Source organism: Sinohyriopsis cumingii, chromosome 6, assembly GCF_028554795.1.
Source record: "Sinohyriopsis cumingii isolate HCF-2022 chromosome 6, ASM2855479v2, whole genome shotgun sequence".
NCBI classification, from domain to species: domain Eukaryota; kingdom Metazoa; phylum Mollusca; class Bivalvia; order Unionida; family Unionidae; genus Sinohyriopsis; species Sinohyriopsis cumingii.
Window position 1 is genome coordinate 54,115,133 of NC_142966.1, and position 21,130 is coordinate 54,136,262.

The 21,130-nt window shown below is 34.8% G+C and overlaps 1 protein-coding gene across 9 annotated transcripts in view; it reads right to left on the reverse strand.

Annotated features, from left to right (window-relative positions):
* The window catches only part of LOC149796957 (teneurin-m-like), a 432,723-nt gene that overhangs the window by 40,787 nt on the left and 370,806 nt on the right, over positions 1-21,130 (reverse strand). For all 9 annotated transcript variants that reach the window (XM_089961631.1, XM_089961633.1, XM_089961632.1 and 6 more), the window contains 3 exons: positions 19,394-19,588; positions 17,154-17,369; positions 1,993-2,178 (listed from right to left, as the gene is read on the reverse strand). In XM_089961631.1, the coding sequence (XP_089817757.1) occupies positions 1,993-2,178; positions 17,154-17,369; positions 19,394-19,588 (597 nt within the window). The remainder of the gene's footprint in view (positions 1-1,992; positions 2,179-17,153; positions 17,370-19,393; positions 19,589-21,130) is intronic.

A 21,130-nucleotide genomic window follows, 5' to 3' on the forward strand; every position in this document is an offset into this window, starting at 1 on the left:
TATGATCAGAAACAAACATAAAAAAATATAAAAAAATAAATTTAAAAAAAAGGATTGTGGCTACTGGTGATATATGCTAGTCTGTAAACCTGGCTGATGTACATGTCACGAATTGCCACTGTAGTGCTGATACTGACATAGTGGTCGTGTATATTGTTTGTCTTTAAAGTTATCCATATTGCCTGTGGGTGAATAAGGTCAGCAAGAAAGAATTGTTTGTGGGATTCAATTATAGCGTTCAAGACTTGTGATGTTTGTTGTTTCTTTTCCCGATGTTAAGTGTTTACATCCCAATCACAAAGATGTTGGTGCGACCGGGTTACACACTTTGTTTATAGAGTTAATCACTCTATGTCTTCCTTGAATGAAGCCGTTGACTTTTGTCTCTGAGTAAATGGTTCCGTTTCTGAATAAGATAAGTGTTTCTTTTTATTTCACTAATTGTTAGACATGCAATGTACATGTATAGATTTTTCATATTTTCCCAAGGCCCATTCAAAACCATCTTTGCGTTCGATATTAAAACTGAGCACTAACAATGTTAATACCTAGAACTGTAATAATAATGGATGAACCTCCAACTAAAAAGAGACAAATTTTAAGGCTGGAGAAAATAATTATTGTAAATGAAAGAAGTTAAAAAGAGCAGAACACTTGCAAAATAAAAGCGGTTTGAACATCAGTAAAACAAATTAGGTTGTTATAAAAGAAAAGGAGTACATCAGAAATGATTTCATATGCTAAAATATGTGATCTCCAGATAAAAATGTGATCTCATGTTTAATTTGGAAGTATATCTTTATTGCTATATAATTTTGTTTTAGATGAATGCATACGATATTTTAGTAATACCTATTAATAAAGAATAGAATATATGTACAGGGAGTGTAGTTATTTTTCTTTAAATTGTTCTGAAATGGGACCTTGGAAAATGGTCTTTTTGTACACACCTGCTATGAGAGACCGCCTGTCTTGAGAGACCACTTTTTGGCAGAAGGGGCGGTCTTTCATAAGAGGTTTTACTGTATTTGATTTTTGGAATATTCTTTGCCAGTAATCAAGTGACCAATTTTGAAACGAAAGATTTCTTGTGGTCACAGTTCGCAAAGTTTTTTAAATTAGGCATAGGTCATTCTGACTTGAATGGCTGAATTTCTTGGTCGTGATTTATTCATGTACAGTCTTCCTAACCAAACATCACTTTAAATGTCACATCACAAACAGTAAATGCAAGAACTTTAATTCGCATCACTAACATGCTTCTATTGTTTTACTTTCTCTAGTGATGACCATTAAGTCGGAGCTAACAATCTATGGTACATGACTTATCGACTAGCCATGATGTAGATCCGGCTCCAATTTCATAAAATCTCTACAAAAGCATGCAAATTTATCAAACATAATTGTCTTAACATAATTAAGTTTAAGTTTGTTTGGTCTTGGTATCTTGTGGCACAGCAATGCTCTGAATGGTCAAGTGTGCCTAGGCATGAAGCTCTGACTGGTCAAGTGTGCCTAGGCATGAAGCTCTGAATGGTCAAGTGTGCCTAGGCATGAAGCTCTGAATGGTCAAACATAGGTATGAAGTTCTGAATGGTCAAGTGTGCCTAGACATGAAGCGCTGAATGGTTAAGTGTGCCTAGGCATGAAGCTCTGAATGGTCAAGTGTGCCTAGGCATGAACCTCTGAATGGTCGAGTGTGCCTAGGCATGAAGCTCTGAATGGTCAAGTGTGCCTAGGCATGAAGCTCTGAATGGTCAAGTGTGCCTAGGCATGAAGCTCTGAATGGTCAAGTGTGCCTAGGCATGAAGAGTAAAGTAGCCTTGCCCAAGAACACACAAAGGTAGCTAATATGGGCTAACCAAATGGTGGAAACTACACCCATACTCTTCTGGTCACAAGACCAATGCCCTAACCATTGACCCTGGGTATGACCCCATAGTCCTATCAATTTACGTAAACAGCGTTAGGAAAATAAACCATATTTCTTACCCATGCTGCAGTGTTTGCCATTCCATCCTTTGCGGCATTCACATGTACCATTGTTACAGTATCCACGCACTCCATCACAGCGAGTGTCACATTTCAGCTGATCACAGAGAGCTCCACCCCAACCCTCCTCACAGTTGCACTTCTGATTTTTGCAGTAACCATGCATACACTCTAGACGACATATTTCTGTAGGAAAAACAATGTCACAAAATTAAAGTGAGAACAGGCTGAATCCTATGTAAACAATGAATGATTTAAAATAATTACCATAAAAAAGTTAATGTTAAGCCACGGGGAAAACCTCAAAATGTTCACCATCATCAAGTTAATATCCATCTACTGGAAAAGAGTAAAGTGTTCACTTAAACAGATTTTCAACTATATTTCAACAATTTGTAGCAACCAAAGCAATACTGGCCCTTACTGGTATGAACTCCATACTGAAGAATACAATAGCATTAAGTCAAGCTGAGAAAACAAAAAGACATAAAAGATGTGGAGTGAAAAATCTCTTTAAAAATAAACAGAAATTAATTGCTACAAGTTGAGTATAAAATCTTAACTATGAATTTTCAGCTTTTATATTAACAAAAAAAAAAAATGAACTATGATATCACTAATCAGTAAAGATTCGCAAAGTAACATTATCCTCAAAGGAAAAATGACCAAAGAAATCTGCAAAATAAGATGACTAGAACTACTGTTTGTGCTTGAAGGTAGCGGAAAAAATATAGAATTTGCCATATAATGTTGAGTATACTGTGAAAAAAGATCGCATTTTCCCTCTAGAAATACACACGGTTTCATGCCGATACAATCTTCTTTAGCTTGTCTAATAAAGCAAAGTGTATAAATGCAGATATATAAAAATCAAAGCCCCTAAAACCCATCTGCTAATTAATAAAATTCAGTTGTGGAGCTTTTCTGATACAAACCATATAAATTAGAAATATGGATACAAATAGGATATTAACTTGGGACAAAAATCAAGCTTTGAAAAATAATCATGATGCCTTAGTAATTATACCTTCTCCTGTAATCCAGTTATGTGGAAGCTCTGCAACAATTAAGACAAATATGTTGAAATTGGAAAACCAAAATTTTTGTGTTTGCTTTGCATGCTCTGTGGTAGTTAGGACAGCTGAATATTGCATCTGCATGCACTGAACTTCTTTTAAATTCATTTGACTGACATGCTCATGCTATCCTATTATGTGCAATACTATAAGTTTCACTTTTAAGCTTGTATTTAAATCTGAAATCACCGTGTGGAAATTTTCACTTACATCTGATAATTAACTGTGCCAAGAAGTTTTCGAAAAAATGTCATAAAAGTTTTATAATTTTTAGTAACGGTGGCCATATAAAATTATAATGGTAAATAAGTATTGGCTGAACAAATCTTAAAGACACCTATGCCAGGACTGTTTCTTCATATTAGATCGAATTCTGATGACTGGGTATTGTTTAAAGTTATTTTGTTTTCGTTAGCAACAGTGGCCATATTGTAAAACAGTAATGCATTCAACAAACAAATCTAAAAGGCCCTGATACCTGGATAGTCCCTATAAAACCATGGTCATGCCATGGTCATGCAGTTTTTGAGAAGATGTAGTACAAACAATTGTAGATGGACCAAGCACAATTACATGCCAGAAGAAGGACCATTTTTATGACCATGTGAGCAAAAACATTAGAATTTTCTTTAAAAGTCTGGTCGGTATATCTGCCTTCCTAATTTCTGTTAAGCCAAAACAATTTGGTATTTTGACCACATTTCTTTTATTAGTAAATACAATTATTCTCCTAATCTCAAACGTTTGAGTCATTGACATGGATACAATTATATTTACATCCTACTCTCTTCTGATGCAATGTAAACTTCACGAATTCTCATGCGCAAGTATTTCAACAAATAAGTAAAAAAAAAACAACCATACAAAATACTGAAACATCTGCACAAAGTAGTAATTTTATTAGGAGAAAATATATTTGGCAATCCATATCTGTACATGCTCTAACTTACATCTGTTATTAGTATTTTTCATGCATTTTTTTTCAAATAAAATTATAATAAAGATAGTTCAATGCAGTTTTTTATGAATAATTTTATGGTTCAGTCAGTCAGAATTTTACAAACTAAAAAGTTTTTGTCTACTTCAGTATACTCTGAAGGGGAGTTAATCCAACATAGTGTACCCCACATGAACAGGAAGCAAAATGACTGCCATATTACTTTGATTTTGCCATATTACTTTGATTTAAAAAGATTCTTATCTCCGGAATGTAATGCAGATATTATGTAATGGATATATGAATGCCATTTTGCCCTAGCTGGTGAAATAACTGACCCCAAAAATCTCCCCCCACTTGAATGAATAGTGTATGATCCTGAGTCTCAGTGTAGCCAGTAATTAACAGCTTGTCATAGTTTGTTTTGAGGCTTATGGAAGTATCCAATTTTCTACTTTCATTTCATATACTAAGGATGCTTCACAGTAATAAGTACTGAATGTGGAAATATACATTAAACCTCTGGACTTGGCTGATATACCTCAAATGGTTTGAAAGCTGTAATCCAGAAATCAAAATGTTTTCAGACAGAGAGGCAAACAGACATAGTGACAGCTATATCCTCCCAAATATCATACCAAGGTTGTACTAGAATAATGTGGTTTTTATATACAATGCTAGGTAACATTTTTGAAAAAAAGAAAAGATAAACGAAGATTTAAAAAATGGGAATAAATGCAAGAAAATATCACATCAGTAATCATGATTAAAACCTAAGACATTTCCTGGAAATCAGGACACAGCATGTGCATTTCATTCCTATTGATGTGGATATACTTCTGGACAAGCTGATGAGAGTAATTAAAAAAGGGTTCTTATCAGGTTTTCTGCAATCGATCAAATACGGTGAAGGTTTACCTTCAATGACAGCAAGAATAGAATACCATGTGATTTATACACTTTAAGTAACCTTACAATACCATGTGAGATTACAATTTAAGCAACCATAAAATACCATGTGAGATATTCAATTTAAGTAACCATAAAATACCATATAAGATATACTATTTAAGTAACCATAAAATACCATGTGAGATGTACACTTTAAGTAACCATGTAATACAATGTGAGATACAAGTCTTTTTGGAAACTGATTTATCTCCCTTGAGAGGGAAGCTATTCAGCATTGACAATCACTTCCGGAACTATGCAATCAATAATGGCATTTGTGGATAAAAGAATCATTGAAATTGATATTGCTAATAAAGTGAATTCTTCAAAAGGTAGGATGATACAATGTATGGCTAGATAATAGAAATGATAAATGATGAATTATATTACAACTGACTGGAACTGGAAGAATATTTTTTTAAAATATCCCAAATAAAGTGTACTTGACTATCTTGCAATTAAGGATGTCAAACCATAAATTACCTGCTGAAACATTTAAATAGAAAATATTTGAGTGTGAATTCTTCAAGAAGACTAGACTGAACTTGATAAAGAAATAGTATTACATATGACTAAATATTTTGAGATATCAACATTGAATGAAAATAAAAACCAAATACTAGTGAAAAATTTAAAAAAAGACCAGAAACCAATGGAAATATAGAATAATAATAAAAGTACTATAGCAGAAAACCTTATTCTGAAGTATCATCTGCGACCGTAATGTTAATATTAAAATATTGGCCTATCTTCTAGGAGCTGAATTTCCATGACCTCGTATGCAAAATTTCCGCGCCTATTTGGTTACTTTCTGGATGTGAGGTCATAGTAGCGACTCCAGCAGTCCAAGTGGGAGTTGCCAGAGTAAAAGACAATACCGTTTTGCATTGTGTACGGGTGTAATAGAACATTAAGAAAAGCCTGTGGACAATATTTTTTTTTTCTTTTCTGAAAGATAAAGGCATAATGAAAGAATGGATACATTATTACAAACGAGTCGATTTCAAAACAACACCATACAGCACTCTGTGCTCATTACATTTCTCAAAGGAATGTTACGAGAGGGATCATGAAAAAATGGCAGCTCAAGGATACGTAAATGCTAGGCCTAGACTAAAAGTTGACGCTGTTCCAGACATACCTTTGGACATTTTAAATCCTGGGAAAAGTGTTAAACGTGTGAGTTACGAAAATAGGCAGAAGGCTGAGTAAGTGACATCAAAATGCAACAATCAATTTATAGATCTTTTATCTACACCAGCAGTGCTAAAAAAGACACCCTGGGCCCCTCTGGTTTTAGTTCCAGCCCATCCTATATTCAAAGTGAGGTGCCCGTCAGGCTTGTCGAAACAAAAATTGTTTGCCCGAGGAAACTTTGATCGCGCTGGTGAAATGAGTAAATGTATTTTCAACATGTTGACATACATGCCTTAACACGGCACAATCTAAATCAAATCACTACTGTCCTAGGTGAAATTTAGGTTTGATTCTAATCAAATGGAAGCTTTGCTATAAATAAGATTCTAAACCTGTCATGTTTCGAGAAAACACAATTTTAAGTAATCTTATAAATATTACAAATTTAAAAAAATTGCATTGTGTACATGTAGTATGTATAAATGGTAATCTGTAATGATTGGAACTGATATAAAACTATTCCTTGGGCAGTTTAAATAGCAGCGATTAAAAGAAAAGAGGTCAATGTTTCACATTAACTGGCTGACAATTGAAACTGGGGGGGGGGGACTATTGACCTAACCCTCCCATGACCCAATGTGCGAGCGCCCATGGGACTTGCCTTTTCTCCCTGTGATACACCTTATTATTCCCCCAGGATAAGCCCCTTTTGCATATTCTAGTCAGTTCTGGCTAAATTGCAAAATAGCTAAAGTTTTGACTTAAGTACGCAAACAATAAAGCCAGTGTGACTAATGAACATAATCTTTATCCTTGCATTGATCTTGTGAAAAGAACTGCCCTTCGGACATACTTTAAAGAAACCATGTTCGACAGTGTGTGTATGTGTAAGCACTAGGAATTGATTGCCAAATAAACAATGCCTATTTTCTTGTTACTTACGATGCCATGGACTTCAGGTTTAAGTCTTAATGCATCTAACACTATTTGCTGAATAAAATATTTATTCTGAATTAGTTCTTTAGGGCCACATATACTGCATGGTACATTTTGTTTTATTCCTTGTAATTTAATCATGGTAATTAAACTTTACATATATGGTAGAGGAATGTCCAGTGTTAACTGGCCGAGTTTCTTTGGCGGAAATGGAGATGAGATTCTGTTTGCATTGAAAATTTCACAGTGATCATTCATTTAAACTAATTGGTGACAATTTTTTTCTTTTAATTTTTTTTTACTATAGTACTGTTGTAGTTGTTTAAAAACATCTGAAATTTACTTGAATAATGTTTAATCTTCACGTTCTATTTACTGAAGAAGAAAAAAAGAAAAAAACTGTTGTGTGATATTAATTATTTCGTCCATTGCCGGTATTAGACGTGTGTGCATGTGATTTGAATTTTTAATGTAGCTTTAACAATTTTTCAGTCATATCACTATGATGTCTGCAGTGTGGCAGTTTAGACTGTGGATTGCATACATTATATCTATCTATAAATGGTTTGGGGTTGGGGTTTTTCTTCTGACAAATGAAAATTGACAGACATAATGTAATAATCGAAACTTCACTGCAAAAAATTTAGAGATATTATGAGATCGGGAGGTAGATGAGGAAATACCCAAAATCAGGAGGTTTTTCTTCCGACTTGAGAGTTGACAGGTATGAACTGTCCGGGCTTGTGGAATTTCAGTCAGGGCTTGAGTTTATTTAGGTCACCAGCCCGGGGCCTGTGCCTAAAAAAATTTCTTTTAGCACTGACCAGTACAGTACATAAACTATTATATCAGACTGCAGATTCAACTTTTGAATGTGCAACCCAAATGTGGTCTCCTCCTGTCTGCCTCGCTCGCCAATGTTTATATTTGTATTCGAGAACTGGCTAGTATTGCATCACGGTACCACGTGATCTGTCGTCTCATCAAAACTCAGAAAAACTCAGCAATTTACGGAATCATGGTAAGCATGATAGCAAAAATTATGAACAAATAAGAAACTGAATAGCAGACTGGATAGCTAACTATGCTGATTTCACATACCAACCATTCGCAACTCATTTACATATTAAGTGAAACATATAAAAAGCCTCTTCAATGAAATCATTGATCACTTTTCTTTATTTGTAATATCTAAATAAACCATTATCTCACTCATTGTCTCTTTTCTCCCTTATTCCTCTATGTTAGATTACACAATGATGACTTCATATATTATAGAACTTTGATTGAACTTCACTTGTATGCTTTGTATGTATGGCCTGAGTATGACTTTTTCATTTTGTCTTGTTCTGTTCTATTAGTAGTTCTACAATTTTTAAAAATACTTTAATCTGATTAGTGCTTACTGAGAGGTGAACTGGAGAAATACAACACACCTCTGCAAAAGCCACCAAAATCCTATTTAATTCATAATGCTTTCTCTGTTTTCAATCTTTTCGACAACTTTTGTTTATGAACAGTAGTCACCGTGTCTGAGCTTTGTATATACGATGATGCCAATATCATAAATTCTTCACACGCATTAACAGTGCTCTTTGCATGAAGACTAATTATCATAACAAAGCGTCCTGAATAATAATTATTTAAAGGGATCTCTATATCAAAGGAAATTTAAGCAGACAAGATGTTTTCACATTATTCAGTCTATCTTTTGTAAACATATGAAAGAAAACCTGTCAAACCCTACTTACATAGTATCTACTGACACACAGCAAGAAAATAGTACATGCCCGAAACTCAACGTGATGCACTTCCTTTAATTTGCGTGTTTCTGATTTTACACCTTCTTACATTATAAATGTGACAGATTGTAGGTTTCAATAGTCCTGGAAGTTGAGGTGCCAACACGGGCATGTGAGCTAAGTGGAAAGAAGAGTTCCAACTCATGGGATTAACCTAGTTTCTGAAAACCTTTAAGTAACCATACAGTAGCATATAGTTCAATGATCCATATGTAGATCAATGATCCTGACCTTCAACCTTTCCATCTACTTAGCAGCACTGTCATATAAATCAACATATCTAGTTGATTACAACAGGCTCTACTATCCAAATCGTTCTTTGCACAAAACAAAATATATATGGAGGACAATCTTACCTCTGTATTCAATAATACGAACCCTGACCTTTAACTGTCCACCCCAAACTGATTTTGATTTTGGGGGGACTCAGATATAATATATAAAGCTTGGGCAAGATGAAAAATTGTAGATATCTAGAGTCATTAATGAAAATAATATCATATTTGGAAAAAGACAAAGAAACCAGTTTTATATATACCCCTCCCCCTTTTTTCCACTTTGGGAAAATACAAGCCTCACAAGATGGGGTAAAATGTTTCTTCTTCCATTGGAGTCACATAAATCAATCCAGATTCCTTTGCAGTTACATCGTGAAATACAATTTTTTATTATGCTGCATACAAGCTCAATAGCAAAAACTTCAACATGTTAAATTGCAAAGATGGTGAATCAGAAATCATTTGATGAAACTGCAAAAACTCTTGAAACCCTGATTGTAAAATTATCCTATTGGTTCTCCCTGATGAAACATGAGAAGTGAAACACATTCCAATCATAAGACAGAGATTACAACAATAAAAACCAATATCTCCTAATATTTCTTTCTGTACTGAGACAACATTTTTTCTTCAATATTCAATTCTTTGTTTCAAATGCAAAAATGGAATATTAAAAGAAATTTGAAGCATGCAGAATGCAAAATGGAGAAATAAATGAGAAATTCCAGATTTAATGAAATCAAACATAAAAGACAATTGGTGCAAAAATCCAAATATTTTTTCATGAAATACATTAGAATCTGCAGCAACCCATTTTTACTATAATCATCCTCTTGACTACAATACAAAATTGTTATTTTTCCAGTTTTCATAACTATATATATTTTCTTTCTTTTCATCTTCCACTATTTAAAGCAAGAGATTTGCAATTGGCTATGCCCAAGATATGTTTTGCATACAATACACATTCAAAACTCTGGGTTGGTGTGGGATGGGGGTGGGGGTGGGGCCTACATTTAACTTATGATTAAGCAGGATGTCAGATCAACAAGACTGGGTCATACCAAATCTTCATGCTTGCTGGACATGTACAATGAAATCCAACCTTAATCTGACACTGCTGGGACCAAAGGCTACTTTAAATAGGAATTTACTCACCATCTTGATGTTTCTCAATCAGGGCAAAAATATCTGGTCATCCTACTGAGGAGGATGTGTTAAGGATTGCTTGGTTTTTAACTACACTTTTAGCTCTTTCTCTGGCTACATCATAATCAGGAAAGTGAGCTAAGTGCCTTTCCCAATGACACAATGTGGCAGCCAACCCATGCTGGCATGGGCAAGTTTTAAACCGGTATCCCTTTGATTATGAATCCAATGCTCTACCAACTAAATTTTTCCAGCTACCACTAGCTTACAGACTGGCCATTTCAGGCCTGACTGTATTCAGTTTGGATAAACTGGTAATGTGTATATACCAGATTCAGCTATACAAGGTTCTACTGAACCGTAACTCATTAAACCCTGGCGAAAGGTTTACATGGCAGGAGGTAGTAGCCTACTGCCGAGCTCTGTAGCCTCAAGGTCATGTATGATACACTAAAGTGGGTGGTATTATAGAAAGGTAGATAGATCTATCTCTACAATGATACCAAATAATCTGGACGTTCTAGCTGCACTACAAAATACTGAGGGAAAAAACTCATTTTATGGACCTGTTTTTTTTGTCACCCAAAATTCACCTGTGGTCGGAATTCAATTTTGTGTCCGGATTTTAGACTTTTTGGCCTCAGATCTAAGGGCAGACTGGTCTGAACTGCACATAAACAGGCGAACCCTTTCAAAAAGTAGGATAAGATAGGCATTTGGAATAAAGAGTGGTCTCGATACAAAAATGATGGGTCCATTAAGCACAAAAAAACCTCCAACTTTTACCGTTCTGCTCATGCGTAAGCAAAATAACCAATGCAAAATGTTGTTTCTAACACAACTAGGCATTAGGCTAATGGAAAATCTCTTGAAAGTCAATGTATTAGGATGTATTCATAAATAGCCCCCAAAATGCATTTCCTACTCGTATTTCAGGCAAAAATGACAAAAACCTCCAGGGATTAATGAGTTAAATCTGAAAAGTTACAATACCTTCAATCTGAAAAGATACAATCTTTAAAAATAAAAATGTAGAAAAAGCTCATTTTATACAAAGAGCTTTCAAAAGTTGCATCAGTAGTACATATTTAACAAAAATTCTAGTGAACCAAAGATGGTATAATAAAATAAATCTTATTTAATGAAATCTTACTCTCTTCATTAACTTCACATCTAACGCTTTTACACTGATGTGTTACAAAAACTGCATTAACAAGTGTGATAAGTATATTAACTGTACGAAATGCTCAAATGCATCCTTATTACATTCTTTCACAGAAAATCATTATTTCATGATCTGCTTTAAAAGAAGATAGTGCAACAAAGTATTATAATATGTAATAACGACATCAGCTGCAATACACAGTTCTACTTATACAGTGGATAAACGTTATTGCATTCTGGACTTCTTTCATAATTTTAGAGTTTCTTATACAATTTTATAAGAAAACTGACTAAAACATCAGTCATATTTATATCACAATATATAGTAATTACAAGACTGATACAATAAACTCTTTACTGTTGGCAAAACCAGTGGAATCAACCCATGACATCATGGTCCAAGTGACCAACTCAATCATATAAATTGAGACAATGCAAGAAATGCCTTGTCAACTATTTTTTTAAAATTACAATAGATCTGAAGATGCTACACCATTATTTTGTTACATGTGTATGTTGTGGAAGACTAAATAAATATAGGCTTTTAAGAAATAAATAAGTTATAAATTATGCACAGCGTAAAATGTAGAAATAAGGTTATTGTGCAAACCACCTGTTTAGAAAAATAGTGGAAAGCTACTGATGATTACAGTTTGGGCGTATGAAAAAGACTGTCGGTAGCTTCCTGTGGGTTGGTGGTTCTTACAGTGGGTTTCCAAGGTTCTTCCTCCACCAGTCATAGTAACTGGCATTATGAGCTCAAAAATGACTTTACGCCCAAAAAAAAGAACAACATTTTAAGACCAATGGTGCATCTTGAAATGAATAGCATGACAGAGGAGATACCAGGTTTAAAAATAAAAAATAAATTGCACTTAATGAATGAAAACAAATCACTGCCCAAACTATAGTACTATAAAGGTGGATGACAAGAACTGGTTTATAAACTCAAGGACTTCTTCTAGTGACTTAAATTTTTTTTAAGAAACAGATGACATGACAAGCTATTCACTCTGAAACGATGTTAGCAGGAGCGAATTTTAAATACAGACGTAATCTGATTTTAAGTTTCGGTGCAGGCATAAACTAATTTTAATGTTTAAGTACTGAACTGATACAGAAAGCTGGTTGTGAAAAGTGAAATGTTTTTACTGGAAGTACATCACTGTAACTATGCAGGATATTAGGTAAGAATGACCAAGGCTTCAGAATTCTCTTCATTTTTGTACCAATATATGTATGTCAGACATTTAAACAAGATTTAGTTTTTATTATACGTGCAAGTTTTGATTTTGGCGTTCTGAGTTGGTGTTTTGTGCTCAGGCAGGTTCATGACTCTGAGAACAGGACCTACCGGTATGCTGCTCCATTTAAACATAAGATCAGACAAGACCATTATTGCCACTGCATTGTCCCCGATCTGCCTGAGCATTGTTTTTGATCTGCCAGTCCATTGTCCATGACCTGCCAGTGCATTGTACATCAGCAGATTTGTATCTTTCCTTTTTGCATTTGGGTGTGCAGTGTACTCAAGCAAAATTAAGGTCAAGTAACCATGACACTCTGAGGGTTTATAGGTTGAAAATGGAGTCATGCAGTGGTGGGAGGGAGTGATATTTGTCAAATGAATGTGCAGAGATCCGTCAATTATACTCGACATCAAAATTCACAAAAGGAATTTGAAATGATTAAAAAAAGGGATTTATAAATGAAATACCCAGTGAGTTGGACCATGGCTTTCCATTATTGCCTTGAACTGAAACTCATAAAATATGTTTTATCATTGAAAAGGAATGTATGGATGAATGGAATGCTGCATCATTCAAAAGGAATGCATGCAAGAATATTGGTTTTCTCCTTTAGGGAATGTCATAAAACATAACAGTAATTATTACACCAGATTTTACACTGATTCAACACAAATTATGGATAGTATTTTCAAAAAATGAGCTCCCCCATTTTACCAATTTTCTTCAACTAACTTAAGTGTCATTCGAATGCCTTTTACTGTTTTTGATCAACACATCTCAATGTATAGAAGTTTTGAATTCAGTACATTGGTTCAACCTTGAAGCAAAAAAAGGTTGTATAACCTTCAGTTAATCTTGTCACAAGTGCTTAGGTGGAGTATATATTTAATATATCATTAGCATCAAGCAAAACAACAAAAACCTTAATGATTAGGATAATAAGCTAAACCAAACATTATTCAATCTAAGTACATTAAAATTTAATTTAGAAAAAACTTTAAGACTAGCTGAAAGCTCTACTTGACAAAACCATTTCTGAAAAGTACTAAATTTAACTCTGTCAGGATTCCCAGATTACCAGGCATACATAATAGTAAATTGAAAACAAAAGTAAAGGATTCTAAATGAAAAGTAAAATATAACATTGGAGGACTGATAATATTCTCCCCCACTACATTTACATAATCATTACACACATCTACTTAATCTTGAATATCCAGTATTTAAAAAAATGCTTAAGATATGTATGTACTTAAATAACGATTACATAATCATCTTTATTATTAAACATACACAATGGTGTTGATTGGTTGGTTGGCTAGTCGAATTTTGACAGCACCTTTAACACATTACTGAGCCTCTCCCCAAGACATAATGAAGCAGCTAACCCTGGCAAGTATCAAACCTGTGAACTTTAACACTGTACAGAGTTGCTGCAGTTTCCACCAGATATGAAATTTACTATATTGTTTATAATATTGTTCTACAAATACTTTAAAAAAATGCTTTGATCTTATGAAGACTGCCATATCTACCCATGTATATGGCAGACACCCAATCATGAACAGAGCAGACTGATCACGGTTTCTGCTTTTCACCTGAAATCGCAAGAAAAGAAATGGAACAGACTCAAATCCAGACCAGTTCACACTGACAAATGTCCTATAACAGACACAAATCAAGACCTATTTACACAAACAAATGTCTGAAAATAGACCCTATTCCAGATCTGTTTGCCCAGACAAACATATATAAGATGCCTTAATCCAGACTTGTTTACCCAGACAAATGCTATATATAAGATGCCCTATCTGTTTAACCTGACAAATAGATTGATTCAGCTGACATTACTAACTGCCAACCATAATTTGCAGTCAAGGACTGATTCAGTTGATATTACTGACCAGCAGCCAACTGTAATTTGCATTCATGGATTGATTTTAGTTGACATTACTAACTGCCAACCATAATTTAGGTTCATAGATTGATTCAGTTGACATTATTGACCAGCAGCCAACTGTAATTTGCATTCATGGATCAATTCAGTTGACACTGCTAACTGCCAAAAATTAATTTGCATTCATGGACTGATACAGTTGACATTGCAAACTGCTAACCATAATTTGCATTCATGGACTGATTTAGTTACCATTACTAACTGCCAGCCAAAATTTGCATTCATGGATTGATTCAGTTGACACTGCAAACCGCCAACCATAATTGGCATTCATGGATTGATTTAGTTAACATTACTAACTGCCAACCATAATTTGCATTCATAGATTGATTCAGTTGACATTGCAAACTGCCAACCATAATTGGCATTTATGGATTGATTTAGTTAACATTACTAACTGCCAGCCATAATTTGCATTCATGGATTGATTTAGTTAACATTACTAACTGCCAGCCATAATTTGCATTCATGGATTGATTTAGTTAACATTACTAACTGCCAGCCATAATTTGCATTCATAGATTGATTCAGTTGACATTATTAACTGCCAACCATAATTTCATTCATGGACTCATTCAGCTGACATTGCTAACTGCCAACCATAATTTTGTTCATGGACTCATTCAGTTGACATTACCAACTGCCAAGCATAATTTACACTCATGGACTGATTCTGCTGACATTACCAACTGCCAAGCATAATTTACACTCATGGACTGATTCTGCTGACATTACCAACTGCCAAGCATAATTTACACTCATGGACTGATTCAGTTGACATTACCAACTGCCAAGCATAATTTACACTCATGGACTGATTCAGTTGACATTACCAACTGCCAAGCATAATTTACACTCATGGACTCATTCAGTTGACATTACCAACTGCCAAGCATAATTTACACTCATGGACTCATTCAGTTGACATTACCAACTGCCAAGCATAATTTACACTCATGGACTGATTCTGCTGACATTACTAACAGACAACTATGATTTACATTCATCAACTTATTCAGCTGACATTACTGACCAGCAGCCAACTGTAATTTGCATTCACTGACTTGTAAAGGTCACAATTCATAATCTGTGCCTTTCTTCCTATTAAGATCATCTCATGAAAAATTCATTGCAAGTCCATAATCATGGGTTTGGCATTTGATGTATTTACATACATTGTGTCATTCAATGGTACTAATGCACAATGCTGGCTATTTAGTTCTGAAAAAAGAAAAGACCCTTGAAGAAGGTTGACTGCTGAAAATAAAAGGCCAAAATATTTATACAAACCACATTCTTTTGAGAAGTCCAATATTTTCTCCTGTGGCACATGATCATAAAACTTCTTAATTGAGTTAACAAAAGTAAACTACCATCTCACAGGGGCCCCGAGTGGCTGAGTGGTCTACAGCACTCTCTGTTACAGATCACTGCCATCTCACCTCTGTCTGCGTGGGTTCGAGTTTCGGATTCAGCCAATGTGGGTATGTGAGAAAACTCGCCAGTAGCTTCTTGTGGGTCGGTGGTTCTTTCCGGGGTTTTCCTGGGTTCTTCCTCCACCATTAATACTGGCCGCCATGTATAGCTTATCGTGTGCTGAAAAATGGCATTAAACCCTACAACAACAACAACCATCTCACAAAGGCAAAAACATACTGCATTCCAGTAAAATCAAATTCTGCATTGATAGATCTGGTGGGCCTAATATACAAAACTTTGTCAGGCTGCATCTTTGAGGAAAAAGCTCATAAAATCAAAGAGTTTTAATGCATAGCCTATATTTTGGTGGACATTTCTGAAGAAGATCTGGTGATATTGAAGCAGTAAACACCTCTGTTAAGTGGCCAATGTATTTGACCCTGAAAAATCGCTGTCTATTCTGATACAATAAGATGTATGTTGCACACAAAAAAAGGTATGGCAGTCTCTTTTATCTACTCTGAATTTGGTCTCTTACTCCTGCATGCAAAACTCTACCATAGCTTCCAAAACTTTCTTCAGTGAAAAAATACATGTATAATTTTCCCTTACTGAGGATACATATCATAGATATGTTAGAATTAAAAATATTCATCAATATCACACTGCCTTCATCAACATCATCGACTACGGTTGATTATGTGACTTACAATGCTCACATAGTACGAGGAGACTGGTGTAGATGGGTGGTAATTCAATCTCATCAAGTAAAATAACAATACAAATTTGCAACAATTATCAAATTTACATCTTGTGCCAAATTAAAGTCATTTGTTTTTGTTTTAATTGAGGTAAAGGTCATAACATCAAACAGATGAATACTGAACAGAGAACCATCTTGATTAAACAGTCATGTTAGTGATATTAGAATGTGCTGTTAGTTAATGTTAGTAAAAAAACTGAACATGTGTATTTAAGACTATTATGTGAAGTATTATTAACAAAAACTTGTGATCAACCAACCAATCTGGTTGCGAATTATAATATCCATGCTGGAATTGTGGGATATGCTCAGAGGGGATCCAAATGCATCTTGCATTATTACCTGTCTCACAATCTTCCCCTGTGAACAAGCGTTCACATTCACATCTGCTCTGTTCCACATTATAAACGCCATGTCCTGAGCAGTCTTTGGCACAAACGTGCGTGATATTAATTTTATCAGGGATGCTACAATCAGTCCCTCTGTACCCTTTGTAGCAAATACACCTGCCAAGCACGCAAACCCCATTACCCGAGCAGTTAGGAAGTAGACAGTCCACTGGAAAGCCAAGTTAAAAGAAAATAGACATAAAATATGTGCAACAGAAATGTTAAAAATTAAAAAGCCAAAGAAAACCTAACTTTGGTCAAATATGTTTTGTTTGGTGTGCATCATTTAAATAAATTTTTCATTCCCAGGCACAAGTTTTCAGTCTTTTTTATATTATTACCAGAATGCAGTGATGGTGGTATCAAAAGGAGTTTTTAATTGCATTTCCTTTTTTTTCAGTCTTCAAGGATATTAAAATAAATCTTTTCTTTTCCTTAATACAATCATTATTTACATAAGTATTACTTTTCCAAGATGAAACAAATGGATGCCCAGTTTAAATCCATTGATGTACAAGGTAACTGAAATCCAATGATGTACAAGGCAATAACAAAACATGATTATCTGACAGTTTGAAGGGTCTACATTACCTTTTTTTTATATGTAGACTCGATGTGAGGATTCCACAACCATTTTTTTTATATGTAGTTCCAATGTAAAGGATTAACACTCACTTTTTTATATTAGTCCCAATGTAAACAAACTGATAGAGTGGCCTAGTGTTTAGTGTTTGCCTCTGATGCAGAAGGTCATAATATGACATGATAAATGGCCAGAATTTTCAATGAAGAGCATTAATTGACCACCTTAAAAACATTTAGACAATGGTAAACACTACTCTTTGCAAAATCTATCAATGTGCAAGTAGACTGGAAACAGCCATGCCTCCAGTCAAGCATGCTCTCTGGGTTTTACTTGTTACATATTTCTAGTAGTGCCATCTGGACATGCAGTCTTTGCCCTACTGAAGAATAGGCAAACAAATAATTCTCAAAAGAAAACCATCATAAGAATGGCTGGATATACAGTGGCACCCGGGAAGTGTAACTGCAAGATAGTAAGTTTTCTTGGAAAACCTAATACTTATTAAACATGCTCAGGTATTGCTCAGTACCTCCTGGCCAATATAAAACAGGAGGCATTGCCAGTAATTAGAACCTTTATTAAACCAATCAGTATGTTAGGTACCAAACAGTCAGTGCCTATACTACTGAAAGACATGTAACTTAAACTTCCATTATATTCAACAATTTGTATTTATTTCTTTAACATTTTGACCAAAGCTGAGGTATGAAAGAGAAAACTAAGGTTAAGGTCAAATGAAGAATGAGAATAAAATTCAAGTTAAAAAGGCAGTCTAAAACAGCAAAAAGCATAGGGTAAATGATGAAATGTCTGATGACTAAAATCAATGAAAAACAGTGAGAACAGAAGAAAAAACAGAATGACAAGAGAGTATCACAGAGCAGTGACAAGTGACTGGTAAAGAACACTATATATTTACAACACGTATGACAAATACTAGAACTAATGGACATATTAGCAACACATCAATATTTGTTCTTTGAACTTCAGACACACTGCCAGACCTGCTCTAACAGCCGTTTTTTGTATGACCATCAAATTTTTCAAGACTAAAGATAATGCATTCCACATAAAATTAACCTCCATATAACTGCCACTTCTTTAATACAGCCAGAATCAAAGATAACTCTTCTGTAGAGAATGCAATTTAAGGACAACGAAAAAATGCTTGTTGCTGTCCAGTAAGTTTATTATTTTTGAGTGTATGGATCAATGAAATGTTAGTAATCTTTGACATTCAAATCCAAAGAACAAATACTGTGCTGGTATGGTTTTTATTAAAATATGCTGATACCAGAAAAATTAGTATCACGACTCATAACCTTGGATTTTTAGGTTTTTAAACTGCAACCTTAACAAGAGATATATATGCCTAGACAATCTAATTAATTCAAAAGGAGCCAACATAATGGGTTGGATAACTGTTGTAAGTCTGCTGCTGTTCTATGAGTCACCAATCAAAACTGTGATAGCACTGAAATGTAATGAATCACAGCAATGTAATTTTAGTCAGCTCTACAACAGACTATTCTTCCCTCTAAACAAATTTAAGGCAACAAGGTATTGTTAAACTAGGAATTCTAATATGTATCCTGCAATTTACTCACCAATACCACAGTCAGGGCCTTGAAAACCTGCATGACACAGACATTTGCCATCGACACACTGTCCATTGCCGTTACAGTTGGGAACTTCACACTCGTTTTCACGAATCTCGCATTCTCGCCCCTTCCATCCTGGTCGACATTGGCATACACCTCTGGCATATATCCCATTCTCATTACAGAGGACTGGACAGGTTGCTGTCAAGAAAGTTTACACATGTTAAATATCAAGTAAATATTTCACATAGATGGAGAAAGTGAGATAGCATATATTCATAACTGAAATATACCTCTGCTAAAAACATGTGAATGTTAAGGGTCTAAAAGAGGCAGAGTGCTCTAAAGCTCTGACAGAACTCTGTTGGTTTGAGTCTTGGCTCAACCACTGTGTGTAAATGAGAAAGCTTGCAAGTTGCTTCCCATTGGTTGGTAGTTTTCCCTGGGGTCTTTCCTGTTTCTTTCTCTGCCAAATGTACTGGCCGCAATGTATGGCATTAACCCCCACCCCACCCAATCACTTTTAATACCAAAGCTCAGATTATTTTGATTTGATCTATGGACTTCTTATCATCATATGAAAAAAGGATACATGGAAAATTTAGCTCTAGGTGTAAGCAAGGTCTGAAAATTTTTCAGGCCATCAGCAGTTATGGTACACGGGTACTCACCCATTGATATAACCCAGGTAATAAAATGGACATCTGGGTACCGATTAAAATTAAACGAAAACAGTTTTCCACATTCAGATAAAAGACATCAAGAATGAGCAACACACAGAATAACAAGTCCAGTTCTAGGCCTTGTCTCGTGTGACTATTGGCTGCTGCGCATTTATCCTTCATCAGACCTCTGCCTAATTTCTTTAATTTCTCTTTATAGTAACTGTACATGAAACAGTTTCAAGAAAACAGACATGTTTCCTTAATGTGAAACCATGTGTCACAGATTCATTTTATTTTGATGCACATAAGTTTAAAAGAAAATGGTGCCAGATATTAAGAGAAACATGGTTTATCGATGTGAATCATGGATGTTATGACTGGAAAATGTTAGATCTTGTAAGACTTAAAATCATATTGCATATAAAAGGATTCATCATTAGAAGTTCAAACATTTTGTAAGAAGAATTTGACAGTGATACAGCATTCAGCATTTGTGGACTTCACGACGAAACCTAGACATGTAGACTAGTCAAAGTGAGTGTTATACATAAATAATTTATCAATTTGTTTTGTGTCAATACTCTTATAGTAATACTAATCCACATGAATTTAGCCGATTTGTGACAAGAATTTTAACTGTTGATCCAGGTAAGCAGCAAAAATAAATGTATGTTTTCCATACAGTTTTCTGTAATTATGGCATGTAATATATAGATTGCTCTTTTTATGCTCTTTTTATGCTCAGATTATGCTTTTTGCCACTTATGCCTATACCTTTCTTGGGGGTTGGCATCTATAAACCTACAACAGCAGTTCAGGTTCACATTTAATACAATTTTCCTTTGATTGGGTACCTGGATAACCAATTGTTAGGATCAACATGTACCTGGTAGAAGTTTCCTATAAGTTTGACAGCTTAATTGTCTACTTGTCCAACTGGACAAGTGACTTTGAATTTGGTTGTTGTCACCCATCAAATTTACTCATCCCACAATGCATGTGATGCTGCATCTGCTTAAAATGATGCTAGTCCAGTCTGACAAGTATCTTGAAGAAATGACTTTTCACTTCTTTAGTC